Raw genomic sequence first — 16,660 nt, 5'->3', positions numbered from 1 at the left:
CCGGGTCACTCGTATCTCAAGGCGCCACTGTAGTGTCCCTACCTACTGATGGAGCAGGATGCCAACACAAAATGGCTGGAAGGCACACATTTCCAAGCAGGCGATTGGAATTCTGTAGACTGCCTTAAATCCATCCTTGCACATCATCGTTCCCTGTGGACTAAATCTCAGCACACAACATCAACAGAAACACGTAATGGTGAAGTCTGATGCTGCGCCAGTGGTAAACACACAAAGACACAAACCATTAGCAACATTTTTACTTTATTCAAATGATCACATACAAACACACATGCATACGCGCGCGCACACACACACAGATGCTGCATAAAACATCAATTGCAGTGAGTGAAATTCAAGCATAAATTAGACCGCAATTACTTTTAATAAGACGACGAGAGGTCATGTAAACAGTGGTGCCACCAATCTGCTCTAATTAGGCTTTTATTCATTTACTCCAACAATTTAAACAGCACTTCAACTGAGATCAAGACCGCACTCATTTAATGCCCGAGAGGTTATTTAACACACATTTCTCTCGGCGTTTAGGCTCTTCGGGACTGCGGTCGCTGTACCATGTCATATTTATAGTGCACGTTCAAACAAACCCACTTCTACAGCCAATTTGGCAGATTACAAATTACATGACTGCAGCTTCATACAATCACCAAATTATGGAAGAAAAAAAAAGGAAAGAAAGAAATGATGAAATGCTTATGCAGCAGAATTCCCTTTGAAATGTGTTCATGTGCATGTGGAAGTGGACTGTTAGGGACACACAGAAAATAAGTCAAACATGTTACAAGAATAAAGTCGTAAAAAAAAAAAAAAATTACTTCGGCTACGGGGAAATTTTTTTACTTTAATTAGACTTACCGCAAACTCATAATTCTCCGAGAATATACTCGGAATATCAGCTAAATAAAGCGTAATTTGACCAAAATAAAGTTGTAATTCTTACGAGAACAGCCTCAATTTGATGGGGAAAAAAAATGTAAAATAAATAACTGGGAAGGCTGCCAGTGAATAAGTTTAAACAAACTTTCAATTTACGAGAAGTATTGTAATTTTACAAAACAAATTCAGGTTTACCAGAGGACAGTCCTAATTTTGCAAGAAAAGTTGTTATTTTGTGAAGTAAACAGTAGTAAATTTTCAAGAAGTATTTTGTAATATTACAAGAAAAAAAATGACTTTGAGAAACTGTTCTAAATTTTGAAGAACAATGCAATTTACAAGAACAAAGTTGTAGTAGTATGAGAAAAGTCATAATTTTGCGAAAAAGATGTATCTTATGTGAATAAAAGTTTATGGGCTGGAAACATTCATTTTTTTAAAAAGTTAATTTTACAACAATAGCTTCAGTGGTGCTTTAAATTCATCATTTTGCAAGACAAGTGGTAACTTATGAAAATAGTAGTAACTCATTTTAATGAAGATGTATTATTTTACGAGAATAAAGTTTTAATTTTACTCAAAAAGTTACTTTGAGAAAAAAGTGCAAAATTTAAGAACTAAAGTGGTAATCTTTCGATGAAAAGTCAAACTGTGAGCCAAAACAAATAGAACTTTATGAGATTTGTTTTATTTTTTTTTTATTTGTACATTCAAACAGTCGTAATTTACAAGAATCATGTCATGATTTATGGGGGGAAAAGTATCTATATTACAAGAATAAAGTCCATTTACATTGACGTCAACATTTGAAGAGGATAAAAATCGCAATTTTACAAGAATAAAGTAGGAGTGTTACGAACATTCGTAAACAGCGTAGTTAGTTACTCTTTATTTGCGGTTTAAGATTTTGTTTTTGTTTTTTACATTCGCTCGTTAAAATTAATTACTTTATTCAATAAAAGATGATAAAAAAGCCGTGTAACATGACTTTAGTGTCGTAATATGACAACTTCATCAAAAGAACAGACTATCGGAACATTATAGTGAAATTATAAACACAACTGTATGACTGGTTGTTTAATCTTTTCAGTGTGGCTAATACTAAAGTTAAATGTTATATTTTGATTGCCACTTTACTGTTGTGGCAAATTTCACAACAGTAAAGTGGCAATCTTAGGGGAAAATAAAGTCCCAATTTTACAAAAAAAGACCCAGAATTTTAAAAATAAGGTTGTATTACAGGAAAAAATTTAGAGTAGAATTTTTTTCAAGGAAAAATGTACAGTAAAGTCATAATAAGTTGGGGATAAAATTGTTATAAGAACAAAGTTGGAATGTTATGAGAACACAGTTGTAAATCGTGTATATACAGTTATACCATAGTTTTGTTTTCTTAATTCACAAGTTAAAATTTTGACTTTTTTTTAACATTGTCGAAAAAATAGTCTTCTGATAGACTTGATCCAAAACATTAACCTAAAAAGTAAACAACTTTTTTAATCGTGAAATTACAATTGCATTACTCTTGCAACGTTACGACTGTTTTTTGTAACTGTACTTTTTTCTCTTTTTTTTTAATCTTTTACTGGCAAATTTCACAACAATAAAGTGGTAATTTCATGAGAATAAAATTCCCAATTTTACAGGAAAAACATATTGTTGGATGAGCAAAAAAGCCGGAATTTTATTAAGGAAAAAACTGTGTCACTCTACAATAAAGTAATAATTTAAAGAGAACAAAATTGCAAAGAATAAAGTTGGAATGTTCCAAGGATAAAGTTTTTTTATAGTTATTGTTTTTAAATTCACTAATTAAAAAAAAAAAAATAGGACTTTTTCCTCACAAAAACACAACCAAAAATCCTGTAATATTATTCTCGGACATTTTTTTATCCGGATATTTCCGTTATTATTTGTATTCTCCTCGCAACTTTACAACCGTTTTCTCGCAATTGTAGTATTTTTTTTTTTTTTTTCCCAGTGTGGCAAATACAAATTGATGCTGTGCACACACAAAAACAAAGATGTCGACTCCAAACTGGTGAAACAATGTTACTCAAGTATGCAAATGAGTGAAGGCTTAAAAGGGAAATGTGCAATTAGTGTTGATTATGACTGGGTTATGGAAAGCCGTTTGAGCATCTATTCCATATCCTTGCTATCCAGCTTAAGGTCCATATACTAGTACACTCTTTGTCCTCACTCGAAACACAAGGCAGCGCACTAGTAGAACAACAATGTCCGACGAGTAATGTTTTTTTTCCGACTACTTGTGCTACCTTTGGCCTAGTACTACTACTATAAGTTCAAAGATATCGAATAAAAGGTTTGATATCGGATATTTGCTCAAAGAGCCGTGCGAGCATTTATCCAAGATTCTTGAGCTCCAGTTTAAGGTCCATGAACGAGTATGCGCTTTCTCCTCACCAGTAGGACAATTTGGGCACAACAGTAGGAAAATGACATCCTACTAGTGACCCTAAGCGTTGCACTACTTGTGACACTATAAAAACTAGTAGCTAGTAGGTACTAGTAGCACACAGTGTCAACTAGTGCAGTTTTGTTTTGTTTTGACACAAAGTTGTTCTACTACTATGTTGAATTGTCTGACAGTGAGGACCTAGAGCATATTAGTACATGGACCTTAAGCTGTATATTATGAATGCTCGACACCGCTTTTTATTTTTAGACGGATACCAGTACATGTATTCGCTCTTGAGTACTCTAATACCGAGTACCGACACCACTAGTACTTTTGATAGATATAATTTCAATGAATACAATCAGAGATAATTGTGAACTAAACGTTCGTTCTTTCTGACGCACATGATGATTAGGGTTGGACATCGTTTGAATTTGAGCGATTCCGGTTCTGCTTCCAGTTCCTTATTTCGATTCCGGTTCCAAAGGATTCTCGATTCCGGTTCTTTTAGGGGGCTGGGTCAAAAAAATTTGCATGGTTAAAATAAAGGGTGTCCAAATTATGAACGTCCATTTTCTTAGCAACCCGCACCGTAGACTAAAACGAACATTTGACTCGGGGTTTTATCACCGGTATTAATATCAAACCTATGAACTTGATGGCAATGTGTGTGGAACTAACCCAATTGACTTTATATTCGTTAATTCATGTTTCAGCTCAAATTTAAATATAGCATTGCTAAAACAGTTATTTGGGACTCGATTGGCTGGCCACCAGTTCAGGGTGTACCCCGCCTCTCGCCCGATGATAGCTGGGATGGGCTCCAGCACACCCGCGACCCTCGTGAGGGTGAGCGGTACGGAAAATGGATGGATGTTGCATCATGTCAAATGGTTTATATGTGCACGTTTTAATTTGACATCCTGTTTTAAGCTAGCAGCCTTTTATTTTGAAGGGTACGCACCGGAAGTCCACATTTTGACACAAAAAAGTAACTTCACACGGCACCGGTGATTATTATTATACATTATCATCAAGTGTTGCACTGAGGCGACTGGTCATTAATTTGAAAAAACTTAAGACACACTTTTGTTCGGCGCCGGTGGGCACAAGCATGCGTTTGTGCGTGTTCTTCTTTGTTGGTTTTCGCCACTTCTAAGTTGGTTTTCGCCACTTCTTCTTCGGGGTGGGCGGACTATAGGCATCGTAACTGGGAACCGATATTTTTTTCATTTGAACGATTCCGGGAGAATTGGACTCTCGCGATTCTTGATGCCCAACCCTAATGATGATTCACTCATTTCTCGAATACTGATGAGGAGGACTTACTCCAGGTCAGATTTTCTTGACTTCAGTATCGGTGGCTGGTATCAGCAGCCTTCACGAGTACCCAATACCTTGAAATAAGGCCAGTATAGACCCGATACCGATACCTGGTAACGGTACTCGCCCATCCCTACTGGATATCGAATAAATGCTCAAATGACTTTTCATACTGTTTTCCCAACAGAGGCACACACGAGCTACAATGGACGGACGGGGACTCCCAGTTTAAAGTGAGACCGACTCGCACCCACGTAAAAATCAGTCCCACTGTGTCCGCGTGCAGTCATCCGCTGACTGCCGCTCGGTGAGATTTTTATAACGCTTCGTCCACTCGGGCAGCAGTTTAGTGATTAAAGGTCTGAATACATCAGTAGTACCGTCATTGGGTGCTCCGTTGCCGCCATCTTGCATCAAAGTAGTCAAATAGCGAGGCTTTTCAGGAATCTCCCTCCACTCCGGACTCCTGACGCCATACCTCCGTTTCACACCAGGTTGTAGTCTTCGAGGTTGCCCTGCAGGATGTGGTCTTTGACGGCGTGGAAGACGAATCGGATGTTGTCGGTGTCGGTGGCGCAGGTGAAATGGTAGTAGATGAGCTTCTTGCGGTTGGGGTGCAGGTTGACGAACATGTTCAGGATGAATTCCTGGCCCGCCTTCACGTCCCCCTGCGGACCTTCAAAGGGCCGGGAGCGCACATGAGAAGCCACCAATTACTAATAAAGCATCTTAAAAGTTGACGTTTTTCTGACTGTTTCACATTTTTTGCGGCACCGACACATAACGTGTACAAAGTCGCCATTGTAATAGGTTGTACTTAAAATTAATATACAACTGTACTTAATAGATGTATTGTTCTGGATTTAAAAAAAAAAAAACTGCCACTTTAACATTATGCACGGTTTCAACATTTAATTCAATAATTCTTTTGGGATACCACTAAAGAACGTGCGGACCATCAGACTTTAAGAATCAATTATCTGAAGCATTAAGCATATAAAGTTGGCATTTTTTCGCCTTTCTCCATGGTTATGTTCTGTATACGTGGCAGAGATACTGTACAGAAGGGAGAGATGAAGTTGACCAGGCAATTTTCCGCATTCAGAGGGAGTACAGATTTGTAACAGCGGCAGGGGGACGTCTGTGTGTAAAGTCTCTTTTGTATTGCCTGGAAAGATTTAGCCATGTATGTCATGCAAGCGCCTTTTTCCCATGTTGCTGTTCTTCAAAAAAAAAAAAAAAAAAAGCATCAATTTTCAACAGTGGGGTTAAGTTGGCCCATTAACTTTCCACCATCTGAGGTTGATTCAAAGTTGTAACAGATTATTAAATCTTTTTAACATGATAAAATGTAATGTTGACAAATGTAATACACTACCTTGCTTATATGAAGTAATGGAATTTATTAGAACGTTAATTAATTTCAACTGAACCCTTTTAAAGTAGCTGTATAAAAATTCATTAAAAAATCTTAGTGGGACCTGTGGCAATGTTTTGACAAGAATAAGGTGAGTATTGTAAATAAAAGCCTCTTCTCCTCTGCTCACCATTATATTCAGGAAAGTAGTCAACCAAATGCGATTGCATTATTTTCTCCTCCAGCAAATCAATCTTGTTGAGGAACAAGATGACCGAGGACTCTTCGAACCACTCGTAGGTGATGATTGTCCGGAACAAGGCCATGCTCTCCTCCATACGGTTCTTCAAAAAGAAAGTAATGTTCAAAGATAGGAGGAGGAGGGAGCTGTAAACAAGCTTAGAAGAGTGACTGAAGAGCTCCCCCTGCAGGCCAATAAAGCACACTGCTGGGCGTCACCTCGTGTGCCGACTCCACCAGCACTTGGTCGTACTCGCTGAGCGCCACCAGGAACATGATGGATGTGACTTTCTCGAAACAGTGGATCCACTTCCTCCTCTCCGAGCGCTGCCCGCCCACGTCCACCATCCTGCGGCGGAGACAAAAGCTTTATGGCGACCCGTTTTTTTCCCTCCCCACGGTAGGCGACAGAGGCGGCACACTCACCTGAACACCATGTTCTCCAGGTCGAAGGGGTACTCAATGATGCCCGTGGTGGGCACCCTGACCCGCAGCACATCCTGCTGCGACGGCAGGTACGCGGCGTCGGCGATGCGGTCCAAGTCGTTCAAGTAGCTGGAGAGCAACAAGTTACATTTAAGTAGGGCTACACCAGTGATTTCCAACCTTTAGAGAGTGAAGGCACATATTTTACAATTGGAAAATACCATGGAACACCAACAAACAAAAATGCCAACAAAAGTAGATACACAGTAATTACTGTATGTACGTCCTGCCATCTAACAGAACCGCATGTATTCTGTCTGTCACTATGCCTCACTGGCATAAATAGAGGAACAGAGATACATTTACATTTCTTGTAAATGAATAATTTTTTGAGCAGTTAAGTACGATTTGATAATTTACCACGGCGCACCCTAAGATTGCTCATGGCAGACTAATGTGCCATAGCACACTGGTTCGGAATCACTGGGGTACACACATACCAGTAATTGGGCCTATTTTGACCCTTCCCCCTATTCTGATCAGAGACACAATTATCCGATGTTTTTAAAAGATTACGTCACTACTAGCGATTACAGTTGGTACCCATTTTGTTTTTCTGATGGCAAAAAGGTGACGGATAAGTTGAGGGAGGCGTTTATTCATCTAAAGTGGTCCATGCACCTGATGACTAATTGGGCCTTGGCATCTATTAGGTTGTGGAAATGCAGTGGGCATAAAAAGTCTACACACCCACTTCAAAATGCTAATTTTTTTTATCTGAAAAAAAAATATTTTAAAAAACGTTTACTGGTTTCATCAGACCATTTTCCCACGTACTTGGGAGATTTAGTTTTAGTCCGTTGAAAGTTTTGACCATAATTCCGAAAGGCAGTGAGTGGTGTGTTTGACGGAAACGCATGGTGGTGGCAGCGTCAAGATTTGGGGCTATCTTTCTTCAGCTGGAACCTGGGTTTTACACAAGGTGAAGGGAATTAGGAACAGCTTCATATACCAGTCAGTGTTAACACCAAACTTTCATATACCAGTCAGTGTTAACACCAAACTTAAGAGACTTTTGCTAAAGGCAAAAAAATAAAATAAATTAAAAAAAATTAAAAAGGCAGGAAAAGCCTACTAACACAGCTGAACATTTGAGTGGTTTAATCAGAAGTGCTTTAAGTGGTGGCAGGTGTGTGATGACTCCCATTTAACACGAGTTTCAATTCTGAACACAGCCACATCCTAATTATAAGAGGGTTTGCAAACTTGTGCAACCACATTATTTCTGTTGTTTATTTTGAAAAGGTTACAAAACAAGAAAATCCATTGAGTTTTACAGGTTAGAGTTCAGTCATATTGATGGTGGAAGTGTTTTTGAAATTATTTATTCTGTTCTTTTTTTTTTTTTTTTTTAAATGACAAAAGCTTAGCATATGAACAGAGAAGCGTAGAACTTTTTTTGTACATGCACTGTACTTTATTTAAACTTCACCTTTATAAAGAGTAAACCCAGAAGCCATGCATGCAGCTGGCATAGGAAACAATGGAAAGTATTCGGCAGGTATCCCATCTGTTTACAGTACACTCACTATTTGGCCGAGTCGGAGAGCTGGTATTCTCTCTTGCGACTGTAACATTCCTGGACCCCCGGGTCGGCCCACAGGCTCCTGATGGCGTCTCCGTACTCTTTTGTAAACGTCGTCACCGTCTCCACGTTCACCTCACAGACAGTACTGGCGTTGGCCTGAACAAGGGCGTGAAAAAACACAGCAAATTATTTATATGGGTCATTTTCATCTATAGTAATTTGATCAATAACTGTAAAAACATACCCCACTGAATTTCACTTGGAAAATCAATTAATTTCACTGATATGATTATTTGAATTTTTGGCAGTTATAATTCAAAATGTAATAATTATTTATAAGAAAAACAATTACTCTAAAGTAATATTTTTAAAGATTCTAATGCCAAAATGTGCGGCAAATAAAGTTTCATGATTTGCAACATGTTTTTTGAAGATGCTAATTACCTTTTGGGGATACAGAGGATTTTTATCCTATTGCTTAATATGCCTTTTCCATGAAAACCAATGCAAATGTATGTTAAACTTGACTAACTCTTACGGCGTTTGACAACTGTTTTTATGAGTGGCCGAACTGTCCGATTCAAAATTTGAATCGCCGGTGCACAACATCGCAACATCGCCGATTACAGCCAATCAAAATGCACATGAGCTTTTGCTAAGAATACATTTCCGGGTATAAAGTGAGCGAGACAGAACGGCTGCTGCCAAATATAGTTAAGTATCGTTATAAAACGCAATATTTATAATTCATAATGTACCTGTGGATGAAAAACCTTCTGGCCAAAATGTATGTGAATAAAAGTCACCCAAAAAATAAATACTCAAGTAAAGATACCAGAAAATGACACAAGTATTTTCTATATACACTCTATAATAAAATGAATAAGAACTGTGCACTTCTTGGACCTGCAGTGTAAATTCAGCCCCTAATGTATCGATAGCACACTGTATCTGTGGTGTACACTGTATTTATAGTCACAGTCGTTATGCATTGAGTACTTGTGCATATGAATCTGCGGCAGGGTGTGCGGGTATTGTTTTTGTTGCTTTCGCGAGGGAGCGGCCAATTAAATCACGAGCAAGACTGCACATGTCAAAACAGCAGTTGACCTCCTTTTCTTTCATGACAAAAACGTCCCCACAAGTTGACTCAATACATCCAGTGAACGTTCCCCATAAACAACCGTGACGCAGAGCAGGACTGCCACAGAAGAAACACTTTCTCTGCCTCTGTGTGTGTGTGTCTTTGAGGTTTTGCGTCTAATCGTTGCAGGAGCACATCGAGCGCTTCCGTTCAAATGCATTTAGCAGGCCGCCTAAGTGCCACCGCTGCAGAGTTCCGGGTAAAATCTCGTTGAGATAATCTCCTCGGGCTTGGCCGACGGATGTCTTCCTGGAATCTTTGGCCGCCCTTAATTCTCTGCCTCTCCGCCTGGTAGCGAATACTTCCTGTCAACGCACGGGCCAGGTGGACGCTCTTTTACTCCAGCGCTGAAAGAGGGTATTCTGGAGCCATTTTGTGCCTCTTGCAGGCGTGAGTGAAGGAGCAACATTCCTAATTTGGATTCTTACGCTTTCATGAAACAGCTTTTGTTTGGTAACCCAAGAGAAAGCTTCTAAAAATGTGGCATGGCTCAGCTATCTTCAGCCTCTTTCCAAAGGAGATCGGGCTAAAATGGCATTTGCAAAAAGTGAGCTTCCCATTTTAGGTACCAAACGACTAGAGTCGGTACCACAACTAATGTGATTTGATTAGTTGGGGCACCAACCCTAGTCGTCTAGCCTGGTTGGTACCCTGCACAACTTTGGACTATGGCTATAGATAGTTTGAGTATAAAAAGAGGTTAAAGCAAAATCTATGCCTCAAAGCTTCGTCTCTCTACATGGACACCACAGAGAAATAAATTGCTGTGATTGTCCAAAGTTTGGGATCATTTCACACTTAATAAGGAACATAAACTGTAATGTGTACCACAACAGTACGTCTACGATCGCCAACACATGGTAACGTATCGATGTTAGCTGATAGAGCCTACCACCGCTAGTCAAAACGTATTGCAATGCTCCCACAAGTGGTCAAGAATAGATACAGCCGCCGGAGCACTTTCAATCGCTTTATTGAACAAATGGTAAGAAAACAAAAAGGTTATAAATCAACTATTTTAGCAACGTTGACAACCTTTGATACGCCCCTAGATTTGAGGTGTCATACCGCTCTAATTGGTTCCCAAAATGTTGTATGAATCACCTATCTTGGCCCTTCGCTAAAATTGTGCGATGTTTGCACAATCCCGCAAACTGACAAAACAAACGGCAACAAAGGGACAAAACGGCAACCATGCAATCTGGTTTATTATATTAATAACAAGCTGCGCAAATATTCCACTTGCATTTAAAGGGGACGTTTATGAATGACTTATTAGCGTAATAATTAGCATTAGGGTTAGCCAAGAGCACATCTGGTTTATGGTTTCCCTTTCAAGAACATACACATGCTGACTCAGACGAAGTTACTGTGACATGATAACAATCACACACACACACAAAAACACACATCAAGGGACATCGGGAAGTGGAGCGTTCTCCCATGGGGCCTTTCCTGGTCTGTACCTGGAACTTGTGCTCTCGTGTGCTTGTGCTAATTGGAGTGATAAGCTCCTGTCGCCTCCATTAAACATTTACGTTTGTCTCTCACGTATGTGAAAATGTGCATGTGTGTGTGCTTCATCTACAAATTGCTATTAGTGCCACAACGGGGAAAAAAAATAAAAATACAATTGAGTGTTTATAATAACAACATGATATAATTAAGCATCTCAAACGAGGAGAAAAGTTATTTTACGAGAAAGGTTCTATTAAAGCATGAAAAACATTTAGTAAGTTACAATTTTAAGAATAAATAATTCTGACAAAAAAGCCGTAATTTGATAGGAATAAAGTTCTGATTGTATGCTGAATTTAAAAAAAACTCAAAAACTATGAGGAGTCCTAATTTCACATGGAACAGCAAGTGAAAAAATGTGTGAGTAAATAGTTGTACTTTTACCAGAAAAGAGTCATAATTTTACAATGAAAAAAATATTTTACAATAAACATTTTAATAAACCAAGAAAATACTTCTTTGTAAATTGTAATTTTAGGAATAAATTGTAATTTGTGACTTATTTCGAGTAATACTATTCATTCACATCTGATGCGGGAAAAGAAAATTGCACTACAAGAATAGGCATATGAAACTAAAGATGTACATACATTTTATGATTATAAATCTTTTTTTTTAATTTTTTTAATTTATTTTTTTAAATGGGAACAAAATAATTCTATGGGAGTACACTCAATATTGCTGCTACAACAAGAGCGTTTTGAGAAACAAGAAAAAAAGCTGCCTTTCCAGCTGCAGTAATAACCGTTCCAACAAGAGGAGAAATATAATATGGTTTAGTTGAACATTTTCGTGATTAATTATACAAAGGTTTAATTTTCTTTTGTTTTATGTGTTAATTTTACAATAACTTCAACTGGTACTGACAAATGAACAGCTTAAATCAAGCAGACTTTGTCTCTCATCTGGAGAACTGTGGAAGTGGAAGTGAAAAAATGCACGAGGAAATACTTTAAAATGTGTATGTGTGTGTGTGTGTGTGTGCGCGTGTTGTGAGATACGAGCTGTCGTTCAGACAATTTTTTTTGCTTTGACTTGCAAGCGCAGACCTGAGAGACAAGCTGTATTCTGGTAGTGACTCAATTCACTTCACAACAGGTAACAGTTTGTGGACAAATCTTAAAAAAAAAGTCTCCAATCTGTTTCTTGCCACTCCCAGCTGAGGTTTACTGTCAAACTAAACAAAACAAAGATAATTACACTGTGTATTTAAAAAACACCACATAGCTAAGCCTTTCAGTCTGCTAGCTTAACGCTAACGCTAAATAGCATCTATGTTGCAGTGCTACAACTGTTTAAACAAAGGTTGGAACACAAACGATGTAGCAACACAATATAACAGGACTCAAGAGTCATATTCTTTATCCTCTGCGTAGAACAACTAATATTAGTGGCATACTGATGAGCTGTGAGAGGAGCTCTGACATATCAATGAACAGTAACTCTGTCTTATACTGCCCCCAGGTGGCTCAAGGCAGGCACACAAGAAGGAGCAGCACAATGGTCATTCAATTGATGTAGTGACACAAAAACGGTTTATTTATAATGTACAATAGTGTGGAGTGCTATTTTTCCTCATTAAAAGACACATTAAAACATATTTTGTTGTTTTTTTTAGGGAAGGCATGAACAGATTCATTGCATTTCCAATCATTTCAATAGGAAAATATGATTTGAAATACAAGTGTTTTAAGGTACGAGCCTGGTCACAGAAGAAATTCAACTTGTATCTCAAGGCACCACTGTATATATATATTTTTTTTTTTTAAAGTCCCTCTATATTGCTGATTTTCACCCATTGCAGGTGGATCTGGAATGTATCCCTAGTGATAAATGGGGATTCACTCGAAGAAAAATATTGTAAACCTGCAGAGGACTGACCTTGTTCTCTGCGAGTGTCTGGCAGCAGGACTGCAAAACTAAACATGGCCGCAAATTAAGTTCTCCACTGTGCAGTTAACACACCGCAGCCCCGCCACACCACCCCCCACTCCTGCAGTCATTGTATAAACTGACGATAAAAGCTCCCTCGCGTGTGTGGGTACCTTATTGTATTGGTACTTGTAGGGGATCCGCAGCATCTTCATGGCCTGGATCATGGCCTGCATAGCGGTGAAAATGTTCTGGTACACCAGCCTGGTGAAGGCACGCTTGTCCTCGTCAGAGTAGCCTCGGCCGTGGATGATCCTCATTTGCTTGATGAAGGTGCTCTTACCGCTCTCGCCGGTCCCTGGTAAATACAACATCAATTTTATTTTATTTTTTAATCAGTGTCCCAACAATAGGATTTCAAAACTAGAAAAATAGGATGGATCAACTGTGTTGATAGCCGTACCACTATGAATTCTACCTGGACAATAGTAGTAGCTACAAAAACTGTTGTCCTAACAGTAGAGTTTAAAAAATTTGTACCGACCAGCATCATCACTTGCTCCGTCCTTTAGATACCATACCACTGCAGTTAATAGCTCACCTCATTTGACACCCTTCCACTAAGTTGGAGGGGCTCCATGCTTATGACACCAACCATACAAGTGATTTTTTTTAAGCAAAGGAAAAGAAAGGTCAAAATTGGTCCTTACGTAGCATACCAAAGTTGGGGGAACCCTAAGATGGGGACTTTTGGTGCCCCGCCAAGATTTGGCCAGTTCAGATCGCCTGTACACAACAGGTGGGCACAAAAAACAAAAACAAAAATGGTCCAGAAGAGCTCTTTTGACACCCTCCACAACATTTGATAACAGTCAATTTGGTGAATTTCTGTTCAAGGCAGGTATTGCAGACAGTCCAAGCGGTTCCAAAAAGTAGTTTTGATACCGCTCTCTGAATTTGGGAAATTTCATACTTGACTCGACATGCTTTAAATTTAGTCTGGACCCGTTACTGTGGCATTTTTGCCACAGTAACTTGAGACTTTCTTGAAACTTGAGGGTTAATACATTTACTTGCAACTCGTACATTGTGCCTTACTCCTACCGCTGCAGTCAGCCCCCGAAACCCTTTTATTTAGCACTGTATACTGTTATATTGATGACTTGCTTCTGAGCGAGTTGCCACAATATATATTCCATTATCTTAATTTAGTGAATGCCATCCTATAGGTACCGTAAGACCAAGGTAGACCGTACCACGCCCAATAAGGGTTCCAAAAAGTGGTTTTGAAAAAACTGCCCTTGATCCACACTTTGAATTTGATGAACTTACTTGATGAACTTACGTTCTTCTTAATGGATTTAATTACATTGACTTTAATATGAGTGTCCGGTGATTTACTTTGAAAGTATTGATTTTATTTTTTAGTCTAGTACAAAAACATGTCAGTACCTTGAAATGTCGCACCCTCAGGGGACAAATAAAGTTTTCTTGTTTGTTTTTTTTAAATAAACTCCACACATCGAGGCTGTTCGCTTTCATCTGTCACGCATGACATTCAAAAACTATTGAGTAATCAAAGGCTTGAGAACACTATGTGTAAAGATTGATTTACTTCATTTACCGAGCAAAAGAAGCTTGTATTCCCGTCTCGAGTCCCTCTTGTCGCGGCGTAGCTGCCTTTCGATCTCGTCGTTGATCCTCCGAGCCTCTTTGGCCTCCGGGTTGAGGCAGCAAGCCCCCACCGCCATCAGGGTCATCGTGCCCGGCTTCAGGCGTCGCCTCCCTGGGCACGGACACAAACATGATGCCGGTTAAGCGCTGCGGTGAGGGTGGGAGAAGGTGGGAGGGGGGGGCACAACAACCACGAGTCCACTCACTAAAAAGCACAACATATATAACTCATGTAAGTTTACTTTTTACCTTTACACGCCGCTTTTAATGCTAAATGAAGTGAAGCAAATACGTTTTCAGCACTCTCGGCGGGCGTGGTGGATGTGCCGAATATGGCGGAGTTTCACTTCATGGTCCCATGAAGTGTACTCTGTAAAAAAAAAAAAAAAAAAAAAAAAAAAATTCAAAAACAAGACGACGAAAAGGAGCCAAGTCTCATCGAGCTGGGAAAAAAACTCCGCAGCCGACTTTTGGGTCTCGAAAGCGGGGTGTATGTGTCTCCGTCCCACCGCGGCGACCCCCGCGGTGTGCGCTGGAGGTTGGTTCACTGAGCCCCGCACGGATGGCACATGTGACGGGGGGGGAAAGGGGACTGACAGCCCCAAGCTCTCGCGTTCTCTCCAGCGATGGGAAAGCGTGTGAATTCTCGTCTATGACATTACTGTAACTCGTTTCCGGTAAACAAAAAAAAAAAAAAAGCGAGTGCTGACTGCGGGTGGACATGACACGTGACACAAGAGTATCGCGACATTTTAACAACCATAACGATAAAGTATCACGATACAGAGAAGAATCGATGATACCTATACACAATCAACACTAAGTTTTCTTGCGAATTACAAAGTATACAAAGATATTTATTTTAATATCTATTGTGTACAATTTTAAAAAACGGCTTATAGTAAAAAAGATATGTTGAGTTGACTGCAAAAAAAAGTTTTTATAGTTAGTACAATAAACGCTTATCTCCAAGTGCCTTTTTTTTATCCAAAACTATAGCGCATTCAACTATTAATCGAAGACTAATCGATCATCAAATTATTCAACAAAAACTTTGATAATCCATTCATTGCTGAGAGCCATTGTTTAATTTAAAATTGTCCCTATCCTCTTATTTCAGCCTCTCAACAGTGAATATTCTGATTTCTATAGTCCTTGTTGAAAGAAGACTGATTATCTTTTGTGTTTAATCAAAATAAGACATTTGCAAACTCCTGCTTTTACTTTGGAAAAAAATGATCAAAATTTTTTCCTGTTTTCTGACACTTTACAGACCAAACCATGCAGTCATAATCAATTTGTGGAAAAAAAATAGTCGTTTAATCTATTATGAAAATACAATACTGTATTGTAATTATTGTGTAGATGCACCTGAAGCAGCCTCTGAAGTGTATATCAAACTAGTAACCAATAAGTAGCTCGGAGTTTCAAAAAGGCTGGTGTGATATTGTTTTTTATTTGGTTTTATCACGAAACAATACTAAATAAACAACAATATCGCTTAATAAAAAGTAATCCCCAAAAATATTTTGCAATAAATTTTAATCCAAAATATTTTTTATCCCATTAAACGATGTCATGATCGATGGAATAATCAATTAAAAAAATATTCGATAGTGACAATCATATTCAAAACAATGTTTTTTTTTCTTTTCTGAAAACATGATTAAAACATTTTTTTAAATAGAAATAAGGAGCACAAAGTTCAGAGAGATGTTTTCTCCCCAGACAACACTGATAATAAATAAAGCGTTTCATTTAGGTGTCCAATAAAAGCATGCATATCCATTTTTCCACATTTTTATCCGTAAGTGCAATTTTTACGGTAGTGTATTACGGAAGAGTATTGCTGCCACACCCCAAAAAACATTTGTTTGGGTGTTTTTCTTTTGGGGGGGGGGGGGGAGGGGGGGTAAAAATATTCAACATAATATTTGGAGATACATGCTTTTTTTCCCAGATGAAACGAAGAAGCTAGTTGCTCACTGCCGTAGCTGTGAGAAAAAGCATTTATCTCCATTTGGTCCTATTTGTCAGACAAAGCATGCTACATACATACAATATAACATTTTTGTTTTTGCAATGAATACCAAAAAAGGCAACATATGGCAATACATTTTTCATTTGGCAGCAACAACTGGCAGTGTTGACACAACACAGATTAGCTTTTTTCCTCACAGATGAAAGAAGCTCCTTAAG

General features: G+C 38.7%; 1 protein-coding gene across 1 annotated transcript; it reads right to left on the bottom strand.

The window, feature by feature from the left end:
• Positions 1-247: 247 nt before the first annotated feature.
• Positions 248-15,123, bottom strand: LOC133413293 (guanine nucleotide-binding protein G(q) subunit alpha-like). Its single transcript, XM_061697431.1, has 8 exons — positions 14,711-15,123; positions 14,412-14,573; positions 12,961-13,145; positions 8,255-8,409; positions 6,666-6,794; positions 6,459-6,588; positions 6,190-6,343; positions 248-5,318 (listed from the first exon to the last, which is right to left on the bottom strand). The coding sequence occupies exons 2-8, from the start codon at positions 14,545-14,547 to the stop codon at positions 5,128-5,130; spliced, it is 1,080 nt and encodes a 359-aa protein (XP_061553415.1). The 5' UTR covers positions 14,548-14,573; positions 14,711-15,123; the 3' UTR covers positions 248-5,127.
• Between the last annotated feature and the right edge of the window lie 1,537 nt (positions 15,124-16,660).

The sequence above is a fragment of the Phycodurus eques genome, chromosome 15 (genome assembly GCF_024500275.1).
Source record: "Phycodurus eques isolate BA_2022a chromosome 15, UOR_Pequ_1.1, whole genome shotgun sequence".
NCBI classification, from domain to species: domain Eukaryota; kingdom Metazoa; phylum Chordata; class Actinopteri; order Syngnathiformes; family Syngnathidae; genus Phycodurus; species Phycodurus eques.
This window is presented reverse-complemented; position numbering and strand designations above follow the sequence as displayed.

What these genes read in the sequence shown, in the direction of transcription:
- LOC133413293 (XM_061697431.1), bottom strand. Translation starts at nt 14,547, where the DNA reads ATGACCCTGATGGCGGTGGGGGCTTGCTGCCTCAACCCGGAGGCCAAA. An exon ending in ACAAGTACCAATACAATAAG is followed by an intron (nt 8,410 to 12,960) that starts GTACCCACACAC and finishes GCCCTTGTTCAG; the next exon opens with GCCAACGCCAGTACTGTCTG. An exon ending in CTACTTTCCTGAATATAATG is followed by an intron (nt 5,319 to 6,189) that starts GTGAGCAGAGGA and finishes GGCCCTTTGAAG; the next exon opens with GTCCGCAGGGGGACGTGAAG.